The sequence below is a fragment of the Typopeltis vanoorti genome, chromosome 8, assembly GCF_054136105.1.
Source record: "Typopeltis vanoorti isolate ZY-2024b chromosome 8, IOZ_Tvanoo_1.0, whole genome shotgun sequence".
Lineage (NCBI taxonomy): Eukaryota > Metazoa > Arthropoda > Arachnida > Uropygi > Thelyphonidae > Typopeltis > Typopeltis vanoorti.
The window spans coordinates 89,951,027-89,974,231 of NC_143556.1; the positions used below are offsets into that span (position 1 = coordinate 89,951,027).

The 23,205-nt window shown below is 36.6% G+C and overlaps 1 protein-coding gene across 7 annotated transcripts in view; it reads right to left on the reverse strand.

Annotated features, from left to right (window-relative positions):
• The window catches only part of LOC150104186 (uncharacterized), a 712,768-nt gene that overhangs the window by 83,515 nt on the left and 606,048 nt on the right, over positions 1–23,205 (reverse strand). For all 7 annotated transcript variants that reach the window (XM_090396809.1, XM_090396815.1, XM_090396810.1 and 4 more), the window contains one exon: positions 4,355–4,564. In XM_090396809.1, the coding sequence (XP_090252935.1) occupies positions 4,355–4,564 (210 nt within the window). The remainder of the gene's footprint in view (positions 1–4,354; positions 4,565–23,205) is intronic.

A 23,205-nucleotide genomic window follows, 5' to 3' on the forward strand; every position in this document is an offset into this window, starting at 1 on the left:
TTTAGATAAATCTTATTTCCACCTATGCTGCAGATGATAGGTGAAGGGTTAGACAAAAACCTAGGAGAAGAATTACTTCATTACAATGGTTCAAAAGAACAGGTAAGAAAGAGCAGTGTTATGGCATCGGGAGTGTTTTCCAGAATCTCTTGGAGCCATGATATCTATAGACCAGATTACAACTTGTAATGAAGAATTACTTCATTACAATGGTTCAACAGAACAGGTAAGAGAGAGCAGTGTTATGGCATCAGGAGTGTTTTCCAGAATCTCTTGGAGCCTTGATATCTGTAGACCACATTATGATATACTTGCTATAAAGCACATTGCAATTGTGGCTGATCAGTTATACCCCTTTATGATGAGCATCTTCGCAGATAGCACAGGTATGTGTTCTGACAGGATAACACATATGCTACAGTGTGGAAATATTTGAATGGTGGCTCATTATGGCAGTGATGTCCAGGCGTTGCCATGGCAACACCTGGAAGGTGATATGAATCCTCCACTGTACACATGCAGATCTACAGGAAGCAATCCTGATAACATGGCAAAGCATATCCCCCTGCAGCATTCAGACATCTTACAGAGTTCATGCCACACCACACAGTGACAGTTCTGGAAGAAAGGTTTTTTTTTTTTGGGGGGGGGGGTTATGAACTATTAGGATGATATTGGAAGTTTTTCCACTTGATTATACTATAAATTAGAGATACCAAGAAATTATATACTTGGCATAATCCCTTTAAGTGTAAGCAAACAAGTTTACGCCTGAAGCGTTTCCAGAACTGGGGCAACTCGTATAAAAAAACTCATGACTTCACATCACTTGCCTTAGTATCCCATAATGCAAAGCACATCTCCTTGTGGGCATGTATAATGCTATGGGAAGGACCACTACCCAGACTGGTTTTGACCTTTATCGAGGTCTCATTAGTAGGAGCCAGATCCAGAGGTGATACCAAGGTTGAAGTAATGCAGAAGTCATATTTTCATATACAAGTTGCCAAAAGGTGTCACACCTTATTAAAATACTCTGGATTCTGGTCAAAAATACTCATTTGTTAGATAGAGGACATACTGTGAAGAAGGTGAATTGGCTTGTCAGGGGAGTGACCAGACTATTAGTGGTACATGGAGCAACATCATATAGCAATCAAGCTATATCTTTTTTTAGAAGAGGTAATATGGCTTAGGAACACTTTATTTCTGATGCTTCATTCTAATGGTGAAGTCTTTATTGACAGATGTGTAATCTTTGGAGCTGTTTCTAACTGCATTATTCAGTTAGAAACATTATGTTTCTAACTAACATTATGGCAATTTTACAGAATAGATCAATGCCTCTTTCAACACAGTGATATGCCATGTAATAGTGTAGGTACTAATATGACATGGCTTGAGGAAAGTAATGTAGAAAAATTGATGGCATGAAGTCTCAATTCCAACTCAACTGGTGGAACACCTTATCTTATTTGTTTGAGATGAACTGAGATTTCATACAAGACCAGCACATCTTCAATAATAAGTAATGTATGGCCTGGTTTTCATTCCAAAAGAATGAACTGTCCAAAATATCCAACTCTTATTACAAATTTATATAGTTCTGTACAGACATGGAGGAACATGTGATTAGGGCTGAAGGACATTCCACATGCTATTGAGTTGTGTGCACAGGTTAAGTTCCTCTGAAATATAGCAGTGTCTTAATATTTTAATACAGTGTAAGTTCAATATAAAACACAAATGTAACTAATATAAATAAATAAAACAAGGCTGTAATTATACATCAATGTTTATGACTTCAGCATCAAAGAAATTTTCAAAGTAGTGTGTGATTATGCATTACCACATACTACTAGACCTATAACTTTTTTTTTTTTTTTCACTGTGGTTCTTGATACCAATTCATATGACCGAAAAATGAATTTATTACTCTGAGATCGTAATACTTATGCCAAATTGGATTATGATCTTACAAAATGACAACTCAGGAATTTAAATAAGTTACTTGATGAAACCGCCTCCTTAGATAAAGAAACAATTAAAAAACTCAAGACATACCATCCTCCTAGAATTTATGGCATACCCAAGCTTCACAAAATTAATGTTCCACTCAGACCTGTCGTAGATTCTATTAGCAGTCCGACTTATAAGTTATCAAGATTCTTATCTAAACTCCGTTCTCACATAGGCCATTCAGCCTCTTCAATCAAAAATTCCACAGAGTTTTACACAAAAATAAAAGGCATTCAACTGCTAAAAACTGACTTGTTAATTAGCTTCGACATTGTCTCCCTCTTCACAAACATTCCCCATAAAGAAACAGTAGAATTATTAACTCAAAAATTTCCTTCTGATATAGCTGAATTATTCAAATTTGTTATTACATCTGGTTACTTCACCTGGAAAGGTAAAATTTACAAGCAAGAAGAAGGAACAGCAATGGAGTCTCCTTTATCACCAAACTTAGCAAATCTGTTTCTAGAACACCTGGAAGAAAAAATGTTCACTTTTGAACCCAAACCAAAAATCTTTGCAGTCTGGGATCATCCCGAACAGGAATTACAACTGTTTCTAGATAAAATAAACCTTCTTCACCCTTGCATCAACTTTATGCTAGAAAAAGAATCTCCACAGGGTATCTCCTTTCTGGATTTATACATTCAAAGAAAAGAAGATGTTTCCATCGCCATGTCTGTCTATCGCAAGCCTACATTTTCAGATTGCTACATTCACAATTCTTCTGCTCATCATCCAGCTCAGAAATCTGGCATCATTAAATCACTAGTTTCCAGAGCACATAAATTCTGCTCCTCTGAAGAATCTTTAAACCAAGAACTAGAAATAATCAAAAATACAGCCATACTAAATGGATATAATCCTAAAACAACTCAAAAAATCATCAGTCACTTCCCCACATCAATCTAGACAAGAAGAAGTCCATAGGATTCCCATACCTTACGTCATGGGCATCTCTGAATGTCTTTCAAAAATTATGAAGAAATGCAATTTTGCCACTACTTAAAAACCCATCAACGAAATCTATAACTTGTTACCTTCTCCTAAGGGCAAACTCTCACCTCTGATGTTACCTGGCGTTTATGAGATCCCATGCTCCTGCAAATTGTCTTACTTTGGACAGACAGGTAGATCTGTTCAGAAACGCATCTCAGAACATCAAGACCACATTTGTCTTTTCAAACTGCAGAAATCTGGTCTCTCTCAACACGGAGTTGAAAATCAAAACCATAGGATCCATTGGGAAAAGTTGAAACTTTTACATAGATCTTTATATAAACATGAACGTTTATATAAAGAAAGTGATGAAGCCCTACTACACAGACCAAATTTAAACCGCAATGACGTTCTTACTATTCCTAAAGTATGGGAAATTGTCATACAAAATTGTGTAAAATAATCTTTATATATGTTAATTTTTTTTTTTTTTTTGTTCAGTTATATTTTTAATTTACTTCTATAATACGTTACTGCACGCATATTGAGATTCCATTGTAATCATGCACCCTAACTGTATGTTATTCCTAGTATTGTTTGAATTACTATCCTGATGATGTCCCGAGATACTTGGGATGAAATATTTATGTATTAAAAGTTATCACTGTGGTTAGTACGTGTGTTTTTTAGTGATAGAACTATAACTTCCTTAGTATCCAAACAAAAACTAGGCATTTTCTTTCATTCAAAATGCTCTTTTGCACCCAATCAATTCTTATTCTCTATATAAATCACATATTAATTCATCCTTAGAATACTGCTGACATGTTTGGGGTGGTGCACCTAAAACATTCCTGAAAATTCTTGTTATCTACAGGAGAGTAATTCGGCTCATAGATGATTCCTCTCTTTGAATTTCACTTCAACCTATATCTCACGGATGCAATGTTTTGGCAGTGTGTCTATTCTATAGGTACTTCAATGGACATTACTCTAATGAACTGACAACCATCATTCCTCCACTTTGTTGCATTTGTTGATACAATACCAGCAGCTGCCTATCATCCCTTTTCTGTGCGATTGCAAATTCCTCAAAACTGATTCTACTCTTCCTTTTTTTTATTCGATTAAGATTATCTCTATCATCTGGAATAGCCTTCCTCACAAAGTATTCCCAAACAATTACAACCTGCATCTATTCAAAAAACATTGAATAGATGCAGGTTGTAATTAATAAAATAAAATTGCAGTGTGGATTAAATGCTAACCAAATAATACTAGTATTTTCATCAAACTTTTAGAATTAGTTGTTTGACTTTCCACATCTATATTCCCTTGATTTATATTAACTATAAAGAAACAGTAATGAAAGAGTAGTTTTATCTGAAAATCTAACCTTGCTCTTTTCAGCTTCCACAGTTACTAACTGTCTCTGAAGTTCATTTCTTGTAGAATCTAACTGAACAGATAATGCTCTAGCTGCAGCCAAGTCTGTGCGTAACATGTTAGCCTCTTCTTGTGACTGCTGAAGATTAGTCTCCAATTCAGACATTGAACTATTCAACACAGTCAATTCAAGTCGGTGAGCTTGCTGAGATGACATATGCTGGAGAAGTAATATAAAACTGACTTTATTTAAATAAATGAATTAAGAGTAATCAAACTATCAATAATAATGCATACAGCAAAACCAAAAATAAGAGAATTCTACTAATTTGAGGTTTTGTGACTGACCTATTGTAAATACAAAACCTAAGAAAAACTTTCTAAATTAATGCAAAATGAAAAAAATTCATTACAAATAAACAAACAAAAAAAGTATGAAAAATAAAAATATGAAATGAACTATGAAAAAAATTCATTGGTGTGTATATACCCATAAATTTTATAGGGGAGTTTAGATTCTTTTTCATTATACACTATATGAAAAGCAGCTGAATTGCTAAGTGAAATTCTACTAAGAAATGATTTTGCTCTTAAAAAAAAAAAAAACATACCCACAAACTGCTAATAATAATTGGCATAATATATATATATATATATATATATATGTCATGCCATATTTATTTATATTGTATAGTGATGAAAGACTTGTCATTATTACATGATATAAATAAACTCTACTGCTGTATAGATTAGATTCAGAACATGAGATATGTAATTATCTATATGATATTGAAAATAGAACTATCATCTGCTTCTGTCAGCTCGGGACAATCAGCAATCATTAAGGTTATATACTTCCATAGTGATTATTTCTCTCGCTTGCCACACAGCAAAAGAGCTCTCTGGGATTTCCCTTGGCCTGCTTACCAATTTGTTCTTGTAATCTGATTTTGACTTCCTTACCATACTGATCACCTTTCTTGCGACTTTGTACTGTTCACCTTTCTCCTTATATATCCTCCACAGAATTTTCTTCTTCTGCAACTCATGCTTAATGATATTACTCATCCATCTAACTCCTACTTGATTAACCCTCCTTACCTCAGGTATACAATTTAATAAAGCTTCCTCTAGATGCCCTTTAACTATCTTCCATGCACTACTAATCCTTCCCTTGCAGGGTTTTAAACCAAGGCACAGCTTCGAGCTTCTTATTAAGCTTGTCATAATCACCTGCCTTGCAATTCCACAATATACCTTCTTGACAGAATAATCCTCATTTTTTACAATTTTGCAAGTCGAGACTGTATGATCACTTTCCCCAATTAGAGGCAATGTGGTGGCCACTTTAGTTATGGATAGCTATTCTGATCCCATGACCAGGTTCAATACTCTTGCACCTTGAATAACTTCCATCATAATGCTGCCTCAAGTAATTATCTCAGTAGGTGTTTAAATTCCATTTCTTTCCTACCATGTGACCTTTCTTATTTTCATTCTATATCTCCATAACTGAAGTCCTATCATTTTGGTCAACCAGTCTAGACCTGCCATACAAATAATCATGAATATATTCAAATTAAGTGGATATTGAATCCAACATTATTTCATAGCTGAATATAGAAACTACAAGAGTTTCATGCCGAATATAGAAACTATAAATTCGGCTATGAAATAATGTTGGATTCAATATCCACTTAATTTGAATAATTTTGCATTGCCAAAGTGAAGCCTTTTGGCTTTCTTTTTCAGTAATCATGAATATAGTTTTTATGTTCAAGGTGGATGCTAACTGATCTACCAGTCTGCACAAAGCAGGCTAAGTTGCACGCTTAGTTAAGTTTATCACATCAGGATGCACTAGGGAATGAATCTCATCATTTGCAGAACAGATGAAGGTTGCTAAGTTGTATGGTTTGAAAGCGGCATGAAGATTATATTTATAAACTTTAGATTTGTCTAATGAATCCCGGATACAAGGAATGGAAATAATTTTGATGTGGCCTTGCATGGCAGGTCATACAAACGTTTATCTGTTTTATAGAAGTTGTAGCCATTGCTAAAAAATGTTGTAAAGATTAAGAAACAAGAGGGGGGGATGAAAAGTTCTGATAAACCCTAGAACAAAAATGATATTAAAAACAACTGATATAACTACAAGAAAGAACATATCCTAAAACTCCTTTAACCAATGTTTCATCAAACTATACTAATTTGTTCTTTTTTGATATATAAGAAGACATGTCAGAGGTTTTGAAGAAATTTAAAGACACAGAGATGTGGGCAGTCATCAAGTTTTTCATGCTGCAAGAAAAGTCCACAACTGAGATTCACCAAACTTTGTGCAAGACCTTAGGGGACTGTGTCCCAGCATATCCAACAGTTGCTAGCTGGGTGGTCAAGTTTAAAACTGGGCATCCTGAGACAACCCAGGTCAGGAAGACCTTCCACAGCAATGCAGTGCATTTTTGCCATGATCCTAATGACAGAAGATACCAGCCAAAAAACACTGCAAAGACTCTGGGTTATCCACCAACATCTGGATATGCAGAAGCTCTCAGCAAAGTGGGTCCCCAAATGTTTGAATGCCAACCAAAAAAGATAATGTGTGCTATCATCTCAAGGGATTTTGGGTCATTTTGAGAAATCAGGTGCAAATTTTTTGGCTCATATTGTGACTGTTGAAACATGGTTTCATCACTATGACTCAGAGACCAAACAGCAGTCAATGGAGTGAAGACACAAAGGTTTTCCATGGCCAAAGAAGTTCTCTGACCCCAAAAGTCAGCAAGGAAGGCTCTTTCCATTGACTTTTGGGATATGGATGGTGTATTCCTTACCATGTATCTTAAAGGTGAAACTGTTATAATAGCACTTTATTCAACAGCTTTGAAGGAAATGAAGGAGATACCAAAGGAAAAATGCAGCAGGAAACTGAGCAGAGGCATGTTGTTTTTGCAGGACAGTGCACCTGCTTATGAAACCCAACAGACAATACACAACCTGAACACATGGATCTGCCTTGGTGAACACAAAACATACATCTGTCACTACTGTTATCGCAAGTTGGGTCTAGCAGACCATGCCTTGGATACACCTTCACACAGGATCAAATGGAAGAAAACAAAAGTGCTACACAAATGTCATAAGTCAGAGAGATTGTTTTTGGAATCAACAGAAGCTTTAAAACATACTCCAAACATCAACAAATATGGCTGTATAAATTTACCGATACTTTGGTTGAGAGTCATTTTAAGATCTAATTAATATTTGTTTCACAACTTTCTTTGTATAAATGTTCTAAGAGATTATTACTTTTATGGAGAATCTTAATTTTATTCCAAAGGATTTGATGTCTGGTGGTGAAAGTATGTTCCACAAGTCCTTATAATTCTAGCTCGTAAAAGTTAATGTAGTCTAAATTTTCATTGCGGCACTGAACTGTCCTTATGGTATGGATATGTATATTACAGATGATGTTTTTGTAGTCTGCATGGCTCTCATACAGATCTAAAAGAGTTCCTCAATAGGATCAACACTTTTCACCATTGTATTCAATTCACTCTTGAGGTAGAAGAAAACAACTGGATTGCTTTTTTAAATCTCGTTACAATTATTTTACTAGAATCTTAATGTATTTGGACCATGTCATTCTACTTCATATACATGCACAATTCATGCATTTTTGGTGTTGAATTTATCAGTTTCTGTTCTAGTTGTTTAATTTGAAAGTCATACTGAAGGTTCCCTTGATACTAGGGCAAAATTTTATGTTAATAAAAAAATTTACATAACTAAAATCTGTATTATGTTTATCCATTCTATTATATAAGTAGCTTGTCAGAACTTCAACAAATTTATATTATGCTTAACAAAAGTTTACTTTGTATTAAGATTAATTTGGCTTGAAGGTGCAGTAAGTCACTAATATGGTGAATGGGCAACTGTGACACGAACTCTCATAATATGTCATGCAAGACTATGTTAATTTCAATTTTCAGAAATAACAGGTTTTCTCCCTAATATTGTGGGTAATGGGACCATTTGGAAAACTTGTTGCATTCGGAATATTTTCTGTCTCTTCTATCAAAATCATGGAACAAATTTTTTTTTTTTTTTTTAACATTTTTTTGCAAAGTTGTAAGAGTGATGGAAACGATATTTGCTTTTACAGCACTAGTTTGCCCAAAGAAATATCATGACAAATTTGATTTGTTGTCGACCAGAGAAACTATTTCTGTTTTACTTCAGCTGGTTCCCGAGTTAGTCACTCTCTCTCTGACACAGGTAAGTAGGGTTTTTCCTTAAAAAAATCCAAGTCTCAGGTTTTTAACTATGCAGCTAAAAACAAGTGCCGAATTCTCCCTACTTCAAGCACAGCATATACCTATTGTTAAACTCTTTCATCACGAAGTTTCACAGTTAGATATGGACAACAATATTTTGTTTCATAACTTGATGAAGTTCCAAGGGTACCCCCCTAACAGGAGGCATCTTGTTTGGAGAATTGCATATGGCCTCCTTCCAATCAATACCATCAAATGGAGGTACTTTAATATCAGAGATCCAATCTGTGACCGATTGGAAACAGTAGAACATGCATTCTACAGCTGTCCTCTTGCCCTGCGTATCAGGAACAGATTACGTAATGTGTTGGGCATTCCATTGCTTACAACAGAACAGGTTATTTTTTTACAATACCTGCCAGCTGTCAGCAGTGGGAAAAGAATTTTGAATTTTTATAATTAATGAATTAAAATACCATTTATGGAAGGTTAGAAAGAAACATGGATTTGAAAACAAGCAATATGACTTCCAAATGCTTTATAATATTGTATTGTGGAAATTTTATTGTTCAGTCAGATGATTTTTGTATTTAGAAAGAAGCATTCTAGGAGATATCAAATTTATCACTAGATGGTATAGACCACCCACATTATGCAATATTCACCAGCAGGAGATAACCAACTCAAGGTAGTTGGTTATCTCCTTAAACTTGAAACCCAGATGGGGCTAACCACCTGAGTATCAAGTCATCTTTGCGCTTTAGTTTCAATTGGTCTTTTGGTTGTTCATCTATATGAAATTGCTGAAAAAGGAAAACTGATAGCCTTCGGCTATATGATAATATAAGAGCTGAGGTCTTTTCTCTATCTCTCATACTATCTATCTGTCTGTCTTTCTTTTTGTTAATACTATCAGACTCTCTTGCACCCCCTCACCCCCAAATTAAATAGTCTAGGCCAATGATGAGCAACCCTTTACTTTTTAACTTCAAATAAAGGTCAAAACCAGTCTGGGTAGTGACCGTTCTCATAATGCACAGCATTATGCATGTCTGCAAGGAGACATGCTTTGCATTATGGGATACTAAGGAAAGTGATGTGGAATCCTTAGCTTCTTTATACGAGTTGCCCCAGTCCTGAAAATAGTCCAGGTGCAAACTTGTTTGCTTACACTTGGATAAAAGATTAAACCAATCTTTAATTTATATGGTATCTTTAATTTTATAGTATAACCAAGTGGAAAAACTTCATGTTATTGTAGATTTAGCAGAAATGATGGATGTTGCTTCTGCTGAACAGCTCCCACTCCCATGGAAATATCTGTAGAAGTACAATGTAGAAACTAAATATCTGTGAGAGAGAGAAGTAATCATTTATTTTAATTGTTCTCTTCAGGACTGTATTAAGAATTTTCAGAGAGTATTTTGGTCCATCTTTCCAAATGTTAAAGCAGGATTTAGAGCAGTATCCCATAGACTTGGGATTTGTACAGAATTAAATGCTGGTTAGATGTAATGTCTTGGACAAAATGGGATGCATAGTTTTTTTTTTTTTTTTTTTGGTGCAAGTAGAGAAAGAAGAGAAATGGTGAAAGAAGAGAAATTTTATGTTGAGTGTTAAGTTGGGCATCCTCAAAAGGTAATGGAGAGGAAGAACTAATTTGAAAGAAATAAAACAAAACTGTGTTTTGGAAGCATTAAAGGTGAATATGGTTGTTATCACCTCACTGAAGAATGGTGTTGAAATCATTGTTTCAGACTTATTGTAGATAATCTTGAAGCTTCAGATGTTTGAGCACTTCAATGTTTTTGTATCAGTAGGAGGAATGGAGAGTGCTGTCATCAGCAAACCTATAGGGTTTAATGTCAATGAGAAGTCATTTATGTTAGAAAAAGAGGTAAGTGAAATTACTAGGTGTGCTCTGAACAGAGAACACCATCCACCATTACATGCAGAGAACAACATGAGAAAAACTCAGAGATTCTCTAACAAAGGGTGGAAAGCAGACCATAAAATGATAATTTGTTGAGAAGTTCTTCATGCCAGACCCAATTAAATGTCCTGAAAATGTAGCATAATAGTCCAGATTTCTTCAAACCTTTCCGTATTATGTACCCAGAAGTGGGTGATGTAGGCAGGTAGATGTATTGTGGATCTCGACTGGCAGAAAATATACTGGTGGTCAATAATTAACTGAAAGTTTTCCCATATGTTGAAGATGACAAACATTGATTCTCCATTACTTTGGAGGGCACTGAGGTGAGAACAGTAGGCCAATAGTTTAATGGTAAACACTTATCTCCATTTTTTTTTTTTTTAAGAACTGACTAGATATAGAATTGCTTCATTGCTATGTGGTGAATGCCAGCTGAGTATAATACAGATTGTTCAAGATTCTTATGGTGTCTTTCTGGCAGAAAGCTGTGGAAACCATGTGATTCCAGATATAGTTGGAGGTGACTGCTTTGATCATTTGTGTTGCATAAGAAGAATGATGCTAGGAAATTACCTTTATCCTAAGGTTGCACAGCAATAGTGTTATCTATTAGAGGGTCAAGACCACTGATAGATAGAAAAATTATTTCTCCCAATCACTGCAAGGTACCTGAAGGCACTGACTGCCTTCTGCTATCTCTTTTCCTTTTGATCTGAATTATCAACAGGAAAAGTCACCTTAACTGTGCCTCTGGAAGCAGACATGGTTAAGAAAAGATCTCAAGTGATGGGTGATTGGAGAGGATTGTCAGATGTTCTGGTTGATGGATGAATAATTTGCTTTACTCGTAGGTCACTGCTTACACCAAATATTTCAGTTTCTCTTTCGGCTTAATGAGCGGAACTGGAAAAAAGAAAGCTGTGGTCATAAAGTCATCAAGGAAAAAGACTTCAGTGTTAGGATAGGTGGAATGCAGGAAATCAAGTTTCAAGAATAAGAAACTAAAAAGGTCAGATTGAATTTCAACCAGCAGAGGAGTACGGATCAATGTACACTCTAATTTTTGCCTGTGAAACTTGTGCACAACATGTTTTTCATGTTGTGCACAAGTTTCCAGTCTCAGATTCAATGTGTGCAGTAACCTGGACTCAAAATAGCAAAAGTCAATCTACAAACTTTTAATTTGATATGCCTAAAATTGGTGATAACATCTGTTAAAAAATCATGTATGATGCATGCTAAATATTTTCATAAGAGCAATCTAGATACTCCTTTAGCCTACTTAAGCACTGGATATATTGTATGTAGTTCATAAACAAATCATGTCAAATTTGTCCAGCCACTCAAATTTAAATAAAGTTGCAGTTCTTCTCCCCTTTAATTCCACAGTGACATTTTCAAGGCTTAAACACACTAAAACTGCTTGTGTAATATTTCTTATATTAATGTAACCATTTTTCTTTCATCTAGCTATAACCTGTAAAGCTGCAAGCACTAAATTATTTTGCTTAAATCCAACATAACTACAAAAATCCGTCACTATTTGAATGACTTCAAGCAACTATAATGTCTACATAGTAGACACTCTACACAAATATAAACGTGCGTAACTTGCTGACATCAGCTTCAGTTTTCCCTCACAGCACAGGCTAAAACTAATTAGAGTGCATTAAGATGAAATGGGGTAGAGTAATATGGGAGTGGAGACACTGGAGAAATTAATAAATAAAATAAGTGACAAGTACTACTTATTATATAATTTGTTTTTATATATGTTCAAAATTCATCATCATCATCAAATTCCTGATATGTACCCTTAGGGAGTGTACAGGATAATTATGATAATATTACACGAAAAACTTACACCATTACTAACTTCTGCTTAACAATTTTCCTCCCAATTTATCTGCTATCTGTAAAAACTAAAATATTATCAGATCTTATATTCAGATCTTTTAAGGTACTTTATACCGTAATCAATCCATCTACATATTGGTCTTTCTCCTGCCAACTTGGCAAAAGACACTTGTTTTGTTAATCTTCCCTCTCCCATTCCGTTTAAGTGACCACACTACCTGAGATTAGCTCTACTAACGCATTTCTGAATGCTAACAATGGCAAGTTCTTTTCAACTTTCCTCATTTTTAATGGGATATTGCCAATGATGCTATCTATTCACTAATCTTTCTCAGAACTCTCATATCAGAGGTCTCTAGTCTTTGATCAAGAGTTCTATTTCTAACCCAGCTCTCAGATCTGCAAGTTAAATTGGTTTGAACACTGTCTGGTATACAACTAATTTAGTGTTTTGACTAATTCCTATCTTATTCCATTTAAATTTATTCAGCTGACTGCTGACTTCCTACCATGTCAGTTTTAATAATTCTGTTGTCTATTTCCATATTTAATTTGTCAAAAGGATCTCCTAGATCAGAGGTGGCGAACCTTTTTATGTCCACGTGCCAAAAGTTTACAAATCAAGTTGCTGATATGCTGCCACATATCAAAAATTTAAAAATCAAGTTGCTGACGTGCCCGCCATGTCAGCAACTAATTAATACAACACTAATTAATTAACATTAATAATACAAAATTAATTGGAGAATTTTATTGAGACAAGTTTAAAAATTAATATACAATTTCATAATAATGAACACATAATTTGACATACACATTGTCATATACAAATCAATATTAACCTATTATCAATTTATTAATGAGATTTTTGCTGTTGTACATTAGATGCCAAATGCTTATATAGTTCAAATTTTGTCACTTTTAGGAATACACATGTGGAACTGGATTCATCAGTCATTCTATTTCTTAAACTGTCTTTTATAAAATTCATTTAAAAAAATAATGACTCAGAAGCATATGTAGAGGAGAAAATTGATAATATAGCCATCGCTAGTTTTTATAAACAACAAAAGGTTTCAGGAATGGCATTCCAAGTTCTCAATATTTCCTCTTCTGCATTCTTTTTAACTGCCCCCAAGAATCGATCATTTTCCATTAATTTCATCATTTCTCAAATCGACAAACTTTTGTTCCCATATAGACCTCGATTATTATTATTCAGGCCTTCAAGGAGTCAAAAGACTCATCACGGGAGGTCCTTCCTAAGAAACACAAAGTCTATCACACTACTCCTTGAACTCACTGACCGTTCTCGCTCTCACCACTCCATTAGGCAATGCATTCCATGGCTCAACCACCCTCCATGCAGAGAAACCACTCCTCACCCTCTTGCTCACAGTTTCCTTTTGTAACTTCCAGGGATGGCCTCTTGTCATCACTCCTTCCTGCTCTTCAACCAAGCGAAAGAACTCCCCAGTGTCAACCCTGCAACCACCTCTCAACAGTTTAAAAGTTCTCAATCAAATCACCTCTCCTTCTTCCATCAAACTCTGCAGTCCACATTCCCTCAGCCAATCCTCTTAATTAACATTGTATAGTCCTGAAACCATCTTTGTTATCTGCCTTTGTACTTTCCTTTCCACAGTTAATTAATCCCCTGCAAATCCTGGGGACCAAATCTGTGAACAATAGTCCAAGTGTGGTCTGATCAGGGTCTTATACAGCGGAATGATAACTGTTTTATCTCTGAAGGTCAGAGTCCTCATTATTGCAGAAATCCTTCATGTTACCCAGATCTCGTCTCCCCCACTTCTTCCAGTATAACTCCTCCCATAGTGTATACAGTATCCCATCGATATTTTCCAAACCTCAAGACCTTACATTTTGCTGCATTAAACCAACACCCGCATTCATTTGCCCATCTATCTAGCTTATTCAAATCCTCTTGCAGGGCTGCCGCATCTGCAAACAACTGAACATCCCCCTGCAATCCACAGACAATGTCATTGATATAAAGGTTAAACAATATAGGTCCCAGCACTGAGCCTTGTGGGACCTCACTTGTAACCCTCTGCTTCCTTGAAACTGCCCCACCATACACAACTCTCTGATACCTATCGGACAGCCAATCCTGAATCCAGTTGACCAATCTGACATCCAGACCCATGTGCTGCAACTTAAATATCAGCTTATCATGTGGCACCCTGTCAAATGCCTTCGCTAAGTCTAAGAAAATGGCAGTATATGCCTTTCCCTCATCTTATGGTCTTGTAACTTTATCATAAAAGGCTAGCATATTGCTAAAACAAGAGCGTCCTTTCACAAATCCATGTTGATTCTCACAGATAACATTACCCTCATCTGCCCAATGCTGTATACGGTCCTTCACTACTTTCTCCAAGATCTTAACAACTACTGATGACACTCAGACTGGTCTATAATTAGACACTTCCAGTCTGTTACCACCCTTATGAAATGGCACTATCTTACCTTCCTTCCTTCCATTCTCTGGGCACCTTTGCTGAAGCCAGACGTTCATTGAAAAGCCAGGTTAAAGGCACTTTCAGCTCCCTAGCACATTCTCTCAAAACTTGTGAAATACCATCCAGTCCAACAGCTTTACTGACATCCAGAGTACTCAGTATTTGAAACACACTCTCCTCCTGTACCTCTAAACCTTGAACCTGTCCTATCCCTCTAGCATTAAAACTGACTCCTCCAGGATGAAATACTCCAATAAAGTGGTCACTGAACAATTCTGCTACGTCCTCTGCATCAGTCACTCTATTCCCATTTTAATCCCACAATATCATTCTTCCACAGTCATTTCTCCTCCTACTGCACACATACCTAAAAAATTCCCTAAGATTTTCTTTGGATCTTAGGGCTAATCTCCTTTCATATTCCAGTTTCATCTTCCTTACCATACTAGTCACTCTTCTGGCCTGTATCTTATACTCTTCATGCATCTTCTCTTCTCCTGTCTCCTCATATCTCTTCCACAGGCTCTTTTTTGCATGCAATTCCTATTTAATATTGTTTGTCATCCACTTTACTCCAAATTGTGTCCTCTTCTTTGTTCGTGGTATACAACTTACCATTGGTATACAATTTCCCGCACACTAATGATATCCCAGCCTTCCAATTCCTCCTTCCATGAAACTTCCCCAAGTTGACGTCTTAGACTATTATAATCACCTGCCTTATAATTCCACATACGTTCACGTCTCTTTGAGACTCCTGCATGTCTATTCATTTTCCAACTCAAACCATATGGTCACTCTCTCCAACTGGTGGGAGAGATGTCATCTCAGTTATTATCAACTCTTCTGATGCTATAACCAAATCAAAAACTCTTGAACCTCTTGTTCCCTCTATTACATGTTGCCTAAGACATTTCAAGAATTCTAGAAATTCCATTTCCTTATTACTACATGCATCTTCCTCTCCCCAGTTTATCCCATAGCAATCATTCTTCTTGCACTTGCCAAACTCAACTGTCTAAAAATTTCCTGGTCCCCACCCTCTGTACTCCTGGGTCTTTAGCAACACCCCACTAAATATCCTGTCTTGCCCACCTCTACCTCACATCATATGCTTTCAAAATCATTAGTGTCACTGCCTTCCAAAGTCTCCACTATTAGAGGGCATAGGTCATCACTTATCATAAGCAGTACTCCCCAACCACGCTTTCCCTTCCTATCCTGCCGAAAAATGCTGCACCCAGCTACTTCTATTCCTGTTATTACATCCTCTTCTGTCAACCACGTCTCAGTGATCCCAATAATTTTTGGCCAGGCTGATGCTATCTGCACCACTGATTCCTCTCCCTTATTCCGGATACTCCTGGCATTAGTATATAGCATATAAATGCTGTTGTTTCTATACCCAGCATTATCCCCCTCTAGACTCCACTGAGCTCAGCATTACCTGATGTCGTCATCTTTCTCCCAAGTACCCATTCCCACAGGAGGCCACCCCTGCTACCATCCTCTCTGAGACACACTAACTTTTTCAAAACAGCAATCTCTCCAGATACCTACGTCCATCCTCATTCATATGCAAGTGGTCTCTTGCATACAATTCCTATCTGTCCTCAAACGCACTCCAAGCATCCACGTATTCCAGTCCACTCTTATCACACATTCTAGGTATTATGTCATTCAATATTACCGCTCTTCTGCTCAGTTCATCATGATCATACCTAGGCAACACACACACACACACACACACACACACACACACACACACACACACACACACACACACACACACACACTATCTTTCCTCTCTGTGTCTTCTTTCGTACCACCTCAAGCAAGAATCTCATATCTTCTATTCCTGTTATTATATTCTCTAATTAGTCTAACCGTCTAATTATAGGCCAGTCTGTGTGTCTTCAGTAGTTGTTAAGATCTTGGAGAAAGTAGTGAAGGACCGTATACAGCATTGGACAGATGAGGGTAATGTTATCTGTGAGAGTCAACATGGATTTGTGAAAGGGCGCTCTTGTTTTAGCAATATGCTAGCCATTTATGATAAAGTTACAAGAACATTAGATGAGGGAAAGGCATATACTGCCATTTTCTTAGACTTAGCGAAGGCATTTGACAGGGTGCCACATGATAAGCTGATATTTAAGTTGCAACACATGGGTCTGGATGTCAGATTGGTCAACTGGATTCAGGATTGGCTGTCTGATAGGTATCAGAGAGTTGTGTATGGTGGAGCAGTTTCAAGGAGGCAGAGGGTTACAAGTGGGGTCCCAGAGGGCTCAGTACTAGGACCCATATTGTTTAACCTTTATATCAATGACATTGCCAGTGAATTGCAAGGGGATATTCAGTTGTTTGCGGATGATGCGAAGCTGGGAAGGATTATTAGTAATAGTGCAGATGTGGTAGCCCTGCAAGAGGATTTAAATAAGCTAGATAGATGGGCAAATGCATGGGGGTGTCAGTTTAATGCAGGAAATGTAAGGTCTTGAGGTTTGGGAAACATCGATGGGATGCTGCATACTCTATGGTAGGAGTTATACTGGAGGAAGAAGGGGAGACAAGAGATCTGGGGTTGATGATTGATAGAAACCTGAAGTTTAGGGGACATATTGCAAAGGTGGTGAAGGTAACAAAGAGGATTGCTGCAATAATGAGAAGGATACTGACCTGCAGCGATAAGAGGGTTATCATTCCGTTGTATAAGTCTCTGATCAGACCACACTTGAACTATTGTTCTCAGATTTGGTCCCCAGGATTTGAAGGGGATAAATTAACTGTGGAAAGGATACAAAGACAGATGACAAAGATGGTTTCAGGACTGTACAAGCATAGTTATGAGGATCGGCTGAGGGAATGTGGACTGCAGAGTTTGGTGGATAGAAGAAGGAGAGGTGATATGATTGAGACTTTTAAACTGTTGAGAGGTGGTTACAGGGTTGACACTGACGAGTTCTTTTGCTTGGTTGAACAGCGGGAAGGAGTGATAACAAGAGGCCATCCCTGGAAGTTACGAAAGGAAACTGTGAGCAAGAGGGTAAGGAGTGGTTTCTTTGCATGGAGGATGGGTGAACCGTGGAATGCATTGCCTGATGGAGTGGTGGGAGCGAGAACGGTCAATGAGTTTAAAGAGTGGTATGATAGACTTTGTGTTTCTTAGGGGGGACCTCCCCTCGACGAGTCTTGACAGACTTTATGTTCTTAGGAAGGACCTCCCACGATGAGTCTTTTGACTCCATGGAGGCCTGAATAATAATAATAATAAAAATAATAATAACAATCTCTCGCTGCCCTATTTACACCACCACTCAAGTCATTTGTTCCCACCATCACAATCATCTCATCTGACCTTTTACCTCTCTTAACTGCCAAAGCCACCCTTTCTCTCATTCCTCCTGGCAAATACTCCTCATGCATCCTATCTTGAACACCACGGATCATTGAGTCCCCATACATTATACCTCTTACCATTCCCTCTCTCCTATTGTTTCCATTTTCTTTCTTCTTTCATTCCCATACCTCTCTCTCATTCCCTCTCTCCTACTGTTGTCATTTTCTCCTCTTCTAGCACTGCCATACCTGTCTCTCCTACTGTTTCCATTGTCTCCTCCTATAGCACTCCCATACCTCTCTTTCATTCCGTTTCTTCTACTGTTTCCATTCTCGCCTCTTCTAGCATTCCCATACCCCCTCTCTCATTCCCTCTCTCCTACTGTTTCCATTTTCTCCTCTTCTGGCATTCCCATACCTCTCTCTCATTCCATTCTCTCCTCTTCTTGCACTGCCATACCTCTCTCTCTCATTCTGTCTCTCCTACTGTTTTCATTCTCTCCTCCTCTAGCACTCCCCTGCCTCTCTGGATTCTAATCTCTAGATTGAAAATCGATTAGTTGCATTTCTATACCTTCCAAATTCAGCCACTCGAAAATCTCCAAATTGAGTTTATCTGTTGATGTTGTGTCCGGATGCAAAATAAATTTTGATGTCTCTGCAAATTGTCTGAACTGCATAAATCTTGAAGAAAAGTCGTTGATTATCGACTGAATAACTGTAGAAAACTCTTTTATCAATTTAACTTGATCTGTTTTTTCATGGGATGCTAGATCTGCAAAGACTTTTTTTGTATTTGGAAAATAACGGAAGGTATTGGAAATGACGTCACGTAATTTAGCTTCGAATGCTTTGATTAAATCAAACATGACAATAATTGTATTGTTAACACCTTGCAGTTTAACATTTAATTCATTTAAATGTAAACACAGATCAGTAAAAAACAGTAATTTCGAAAGCCATTCAACATTCATCAGTTGATTGTATTTTTCAATGATTTTCTCATTATGTAAAAAAAGTCTAAATTCATCTAAACACTCAACAAATCTTTGAAGAACTTTCCCACGACTTAATCATCAGACGTTGTTGTACATAAGTAAACCATTGTACACAGAGTTTACCTCACTTAACAATTCTATAAATTTTCGTTTATTTAAAGTGCATGCCGATATAAAATTGACCGATTTTGTTACAATGCTCGTAATATCTTTCAGTGGCTTGAAAGTAGCCTTTGAGCATAAAACCTGCTGATGCATAATACAATGAAAACCCAGGACTGAATGTCCAATATATTTGGTAAATAAATTGACAAACCCATTTTCCTCTCCAGTCATACTGCGAGTACCATCAGTAGTTACTGATACAATTTTGGAGGGATCTATATCTCTTTCAGCAAGTGCATATACAACTGCGTTGTAAATATCTATTCCTTTTGTTGTTGTTGCTGCTAATGATGTTAAGCTTATCAATTCTTCTTTGATGTTATTCCCAACACAATAACGAATAAAAATTGCTAAACGAGCTGATCCAGTTATGTCAGTACTTCATAATTAAGAGAAATTAAACCAGAAGATTTTAAATCTGTTTTTTTGCTGATTAGTTATATTTTTAGCCATTTCTATGATTCTATCTTTCACCGTGTTTCTAGCCAAAGGCATATCTTTTATTCTTTGAATAATTTTTTCCTTCTTTTCAAAATCTTTAAAGAGAACTGGTGCACATTTTAACCATGCTTCTTTTATATATTCCCCATCACTAAAAGGTTTCCCATGTTTAGCAATTGCATTTGAAGCAAAAAAACTAGCAGCAGTTATATTTGAACGACTGCTGATAAATTTCATTAGTGTTGTTGACTGGATATTCCTATTTTTAATTGCTCGAGCAATAAATTCTTTCTGTTCATCCTTGCTTTTTCTCAAGGAGCGATTTATGGATTGTCTCATAATGCCGTTTTGCTGACGACGTTCTGCACACAACTGTCCCGGAACATAAAACGCGTATTGCTTTATTGTCTTTATTAATCATGCTACTCTTCAGTCCACCAGCTTTGGAACTCTGCTGCTTGACTGTGATAATTTTTGTTTTTTTATTTTCGTCAGCCATGTTCGGTAGAACTGCAACAAAATAATTCAAAACTTAAATCAAATGCATTTTTTACAGTTTCAAAAAAAAATCAAATGTTTTATTATATGCCAAAATTAAATTATCTTTATAATTCCCATTTACAGTAGCAAAAACAACAGTGCACACATGCAACAATAATGCATTTGCCGCTGCTTTTTCTGCCTACTGCCAGATGAACAGTGCGAAATACATAATGAATGCACGTGCGATTAGGAAAGGGAAAAGTCAGGGAATCCTAAGGATCAGTCGTTCTCAATTCTTTTTCTATAGACTGTATTTTTATTTATTCTTACTGTATTAGACGGCTCAGACCCAACAAACACTCGTAAATACCGTTCCCATTTTTTTAAAGTTCATACATTAAACTAACATAAGTATTAATATTATATAAATTAAGTGGATATTAAATCCAACATTATTTCAAAGCCGACCATAGTAACTATAGAATTTTCATGGGAAATTTGGCGAGTGTATTCCCGTAAGAACTCTGGTAAAATTTCGCAAGAAACGTCTATAGTTTCAGTAGCTAGCCTTGAAATAATGGTGGATTTAATATCCACTTAATTTATATAATTTTGTATCGCCAATGTGAAGCCTTATGGCTATTTATTTTAGTAAATAAGTATTAATAATTAATTATGGCATAATCATAAAGAGTATTAATACACTTAATGTATATGGTGTAACATGTCGACAAATATAAAAGTATTAATTTAAATTAATTATCAATCACAGAATTAATGCTACAGTATTGTAGTTTCCTCAGGCCAACATTATTAAATTAACTTCTGATAACTTTCATTGACATATCCCATTTCTATCACTAAAAATTTATAATATTATTCAGTATTAAAATTGATTATTGCATTATTAAATTGATTTTAATGATGTTGGTTTAAAAAAAAAAACGGTAGTGAGAAAAATATTTATGCATTGGAACTCACCATAGAAGTCAGCAGAGCAGGGGAAGCTGCAGAAGGATGTCGACGAACGCTTACCGTCGAATATAACTTGCCCTCGCGTATAACTGGCACCCCTGATTTCACTTTACGAAAAAAAGACATTAAAAGGTTTTGCATATATACCTCCCACACAAAAAACAACATGCCCTCCCCAACAGCCATTATATATTGTAGATGCAAGAAAAAAAAATAGTTTTATTGTATCCCTGAATAAGGTACAGAGGCTTTTGCAGTCTGTGTAATATACGAGGGCTGTTCAATAAGTAATAAGACTATTACTGTCGCGAAACCACTCATCATAATATTAATTTCTGTGGAATAAAGAAATGTTGCTGTCTGTATTAACAAAAGAGGTTGACAGATGGCGTATATGGGCTGAGGTGCCAGAGTGTCACGTGACTAAACCCAAGCTTGTTTCGGAGCACCTAAGAGCCATGACCAGTCGTCGAAATGGAAGCGTCTTGGAACAGCGTTATGCGATTAAATTTTGTGTGCGTTTGCAAAAATCGGCATCGGACACTTTTAACATGATACACGAAGCTTTCCACGATGAAGCAATGTCGAGGGCAAGAGTTTTTCGCTGGCATAAAACTTTTAAGGAAGGAAGGCAAAATGTGGAAGATCTTGAAGGTGAGGGAAGACCTTCAATGTCCATCACAGTGACAATGATCAATACAGCAGCGATTATCATCAAGGAGGATCGCAGAATTACAGTATGCCAGCTGCATGTTGTCCTGAACATTTCTGTGGGAAGTGTTCACTCAATCATGGCTGAACATTTGGGAATGAAACTTGTTTGCGCCCGATGGATTCCGAAACTGTTGACACTAGAGCAAATGCAGCATCGAGTGAATGTGTGCACAGAATGGAAAGAAAGACTGGAACAAGAAGGCGACAACTTCTTAAAACACATCATTACAGCAGATGAAGCTTGGTTGTATCCCTATGACCCTACAATGAAACAAAAAAGCAGTGAATGGAAGCATCCGTCTTCGCTTACCCCAAAGAAAGCAAAGACTGTAAAATTGGCTAGTAAAGTTATGACCATAATATTTTTTTGACTACGAAGGCATTGTTTACCAACACGCTGTAGAACCCGGGAATACTGTAAACGGCTCATACTATGCGGATGTTTTACGGACAATGGTATAGCACGTCAAAAAGAAGCATCCATTACTGAAGAATGGCTTCTTATTGCACCACAATAATGCAAGGCCACATATTGCTGGTTGTGTAGTGGACGTTTTGTAGAAGAACAACATAGATATCCTACCACACCCTCCATACAGTCCTGATCTCGCACCGTATGATTTCTGGCTGTTTCCTCAGCTCAAGAAACCACTTCGAAAGCAACAAAGCATGTGTAAAAGCTGTGGAGGCGGTTTTGAAAGAACTCTCAAAAAACGGACTTTCACGTGTGTTTAAGAAGTGGATGCAACGTTGGGACAAATGCATCATGTCTCACGGTAGTTACTTCGAAAAAGACCATGTAAATGATGACGATTAAAGGTAATCTGTTTTCTGTATAAATATAGTCTTATAACTTATTGAACAGTCTCCATATTTCTCAACAAATAGTGCAATTAGAGACAGCTGGAATAAAATGGCGTCTAACTAATGAATCACATGTACCCCTCTCACAGAAACTATGCTGTATAGGCAAACAAAACCATATGTTGCACGGAAACACAATATCTAACTAAAACTATTGTCCAATTTTTCAATTACATGAAATAAGCGTTTGTTTGATTGCATTTGAAATTCTCGATGTCATTATGACAGATCACAGAAGCTCACTTCAAATAAAATTCTACCACGAATTGAAACATGGCATTATATGGCATGTTTCAATTCGTGGTAGAATTTGTAAG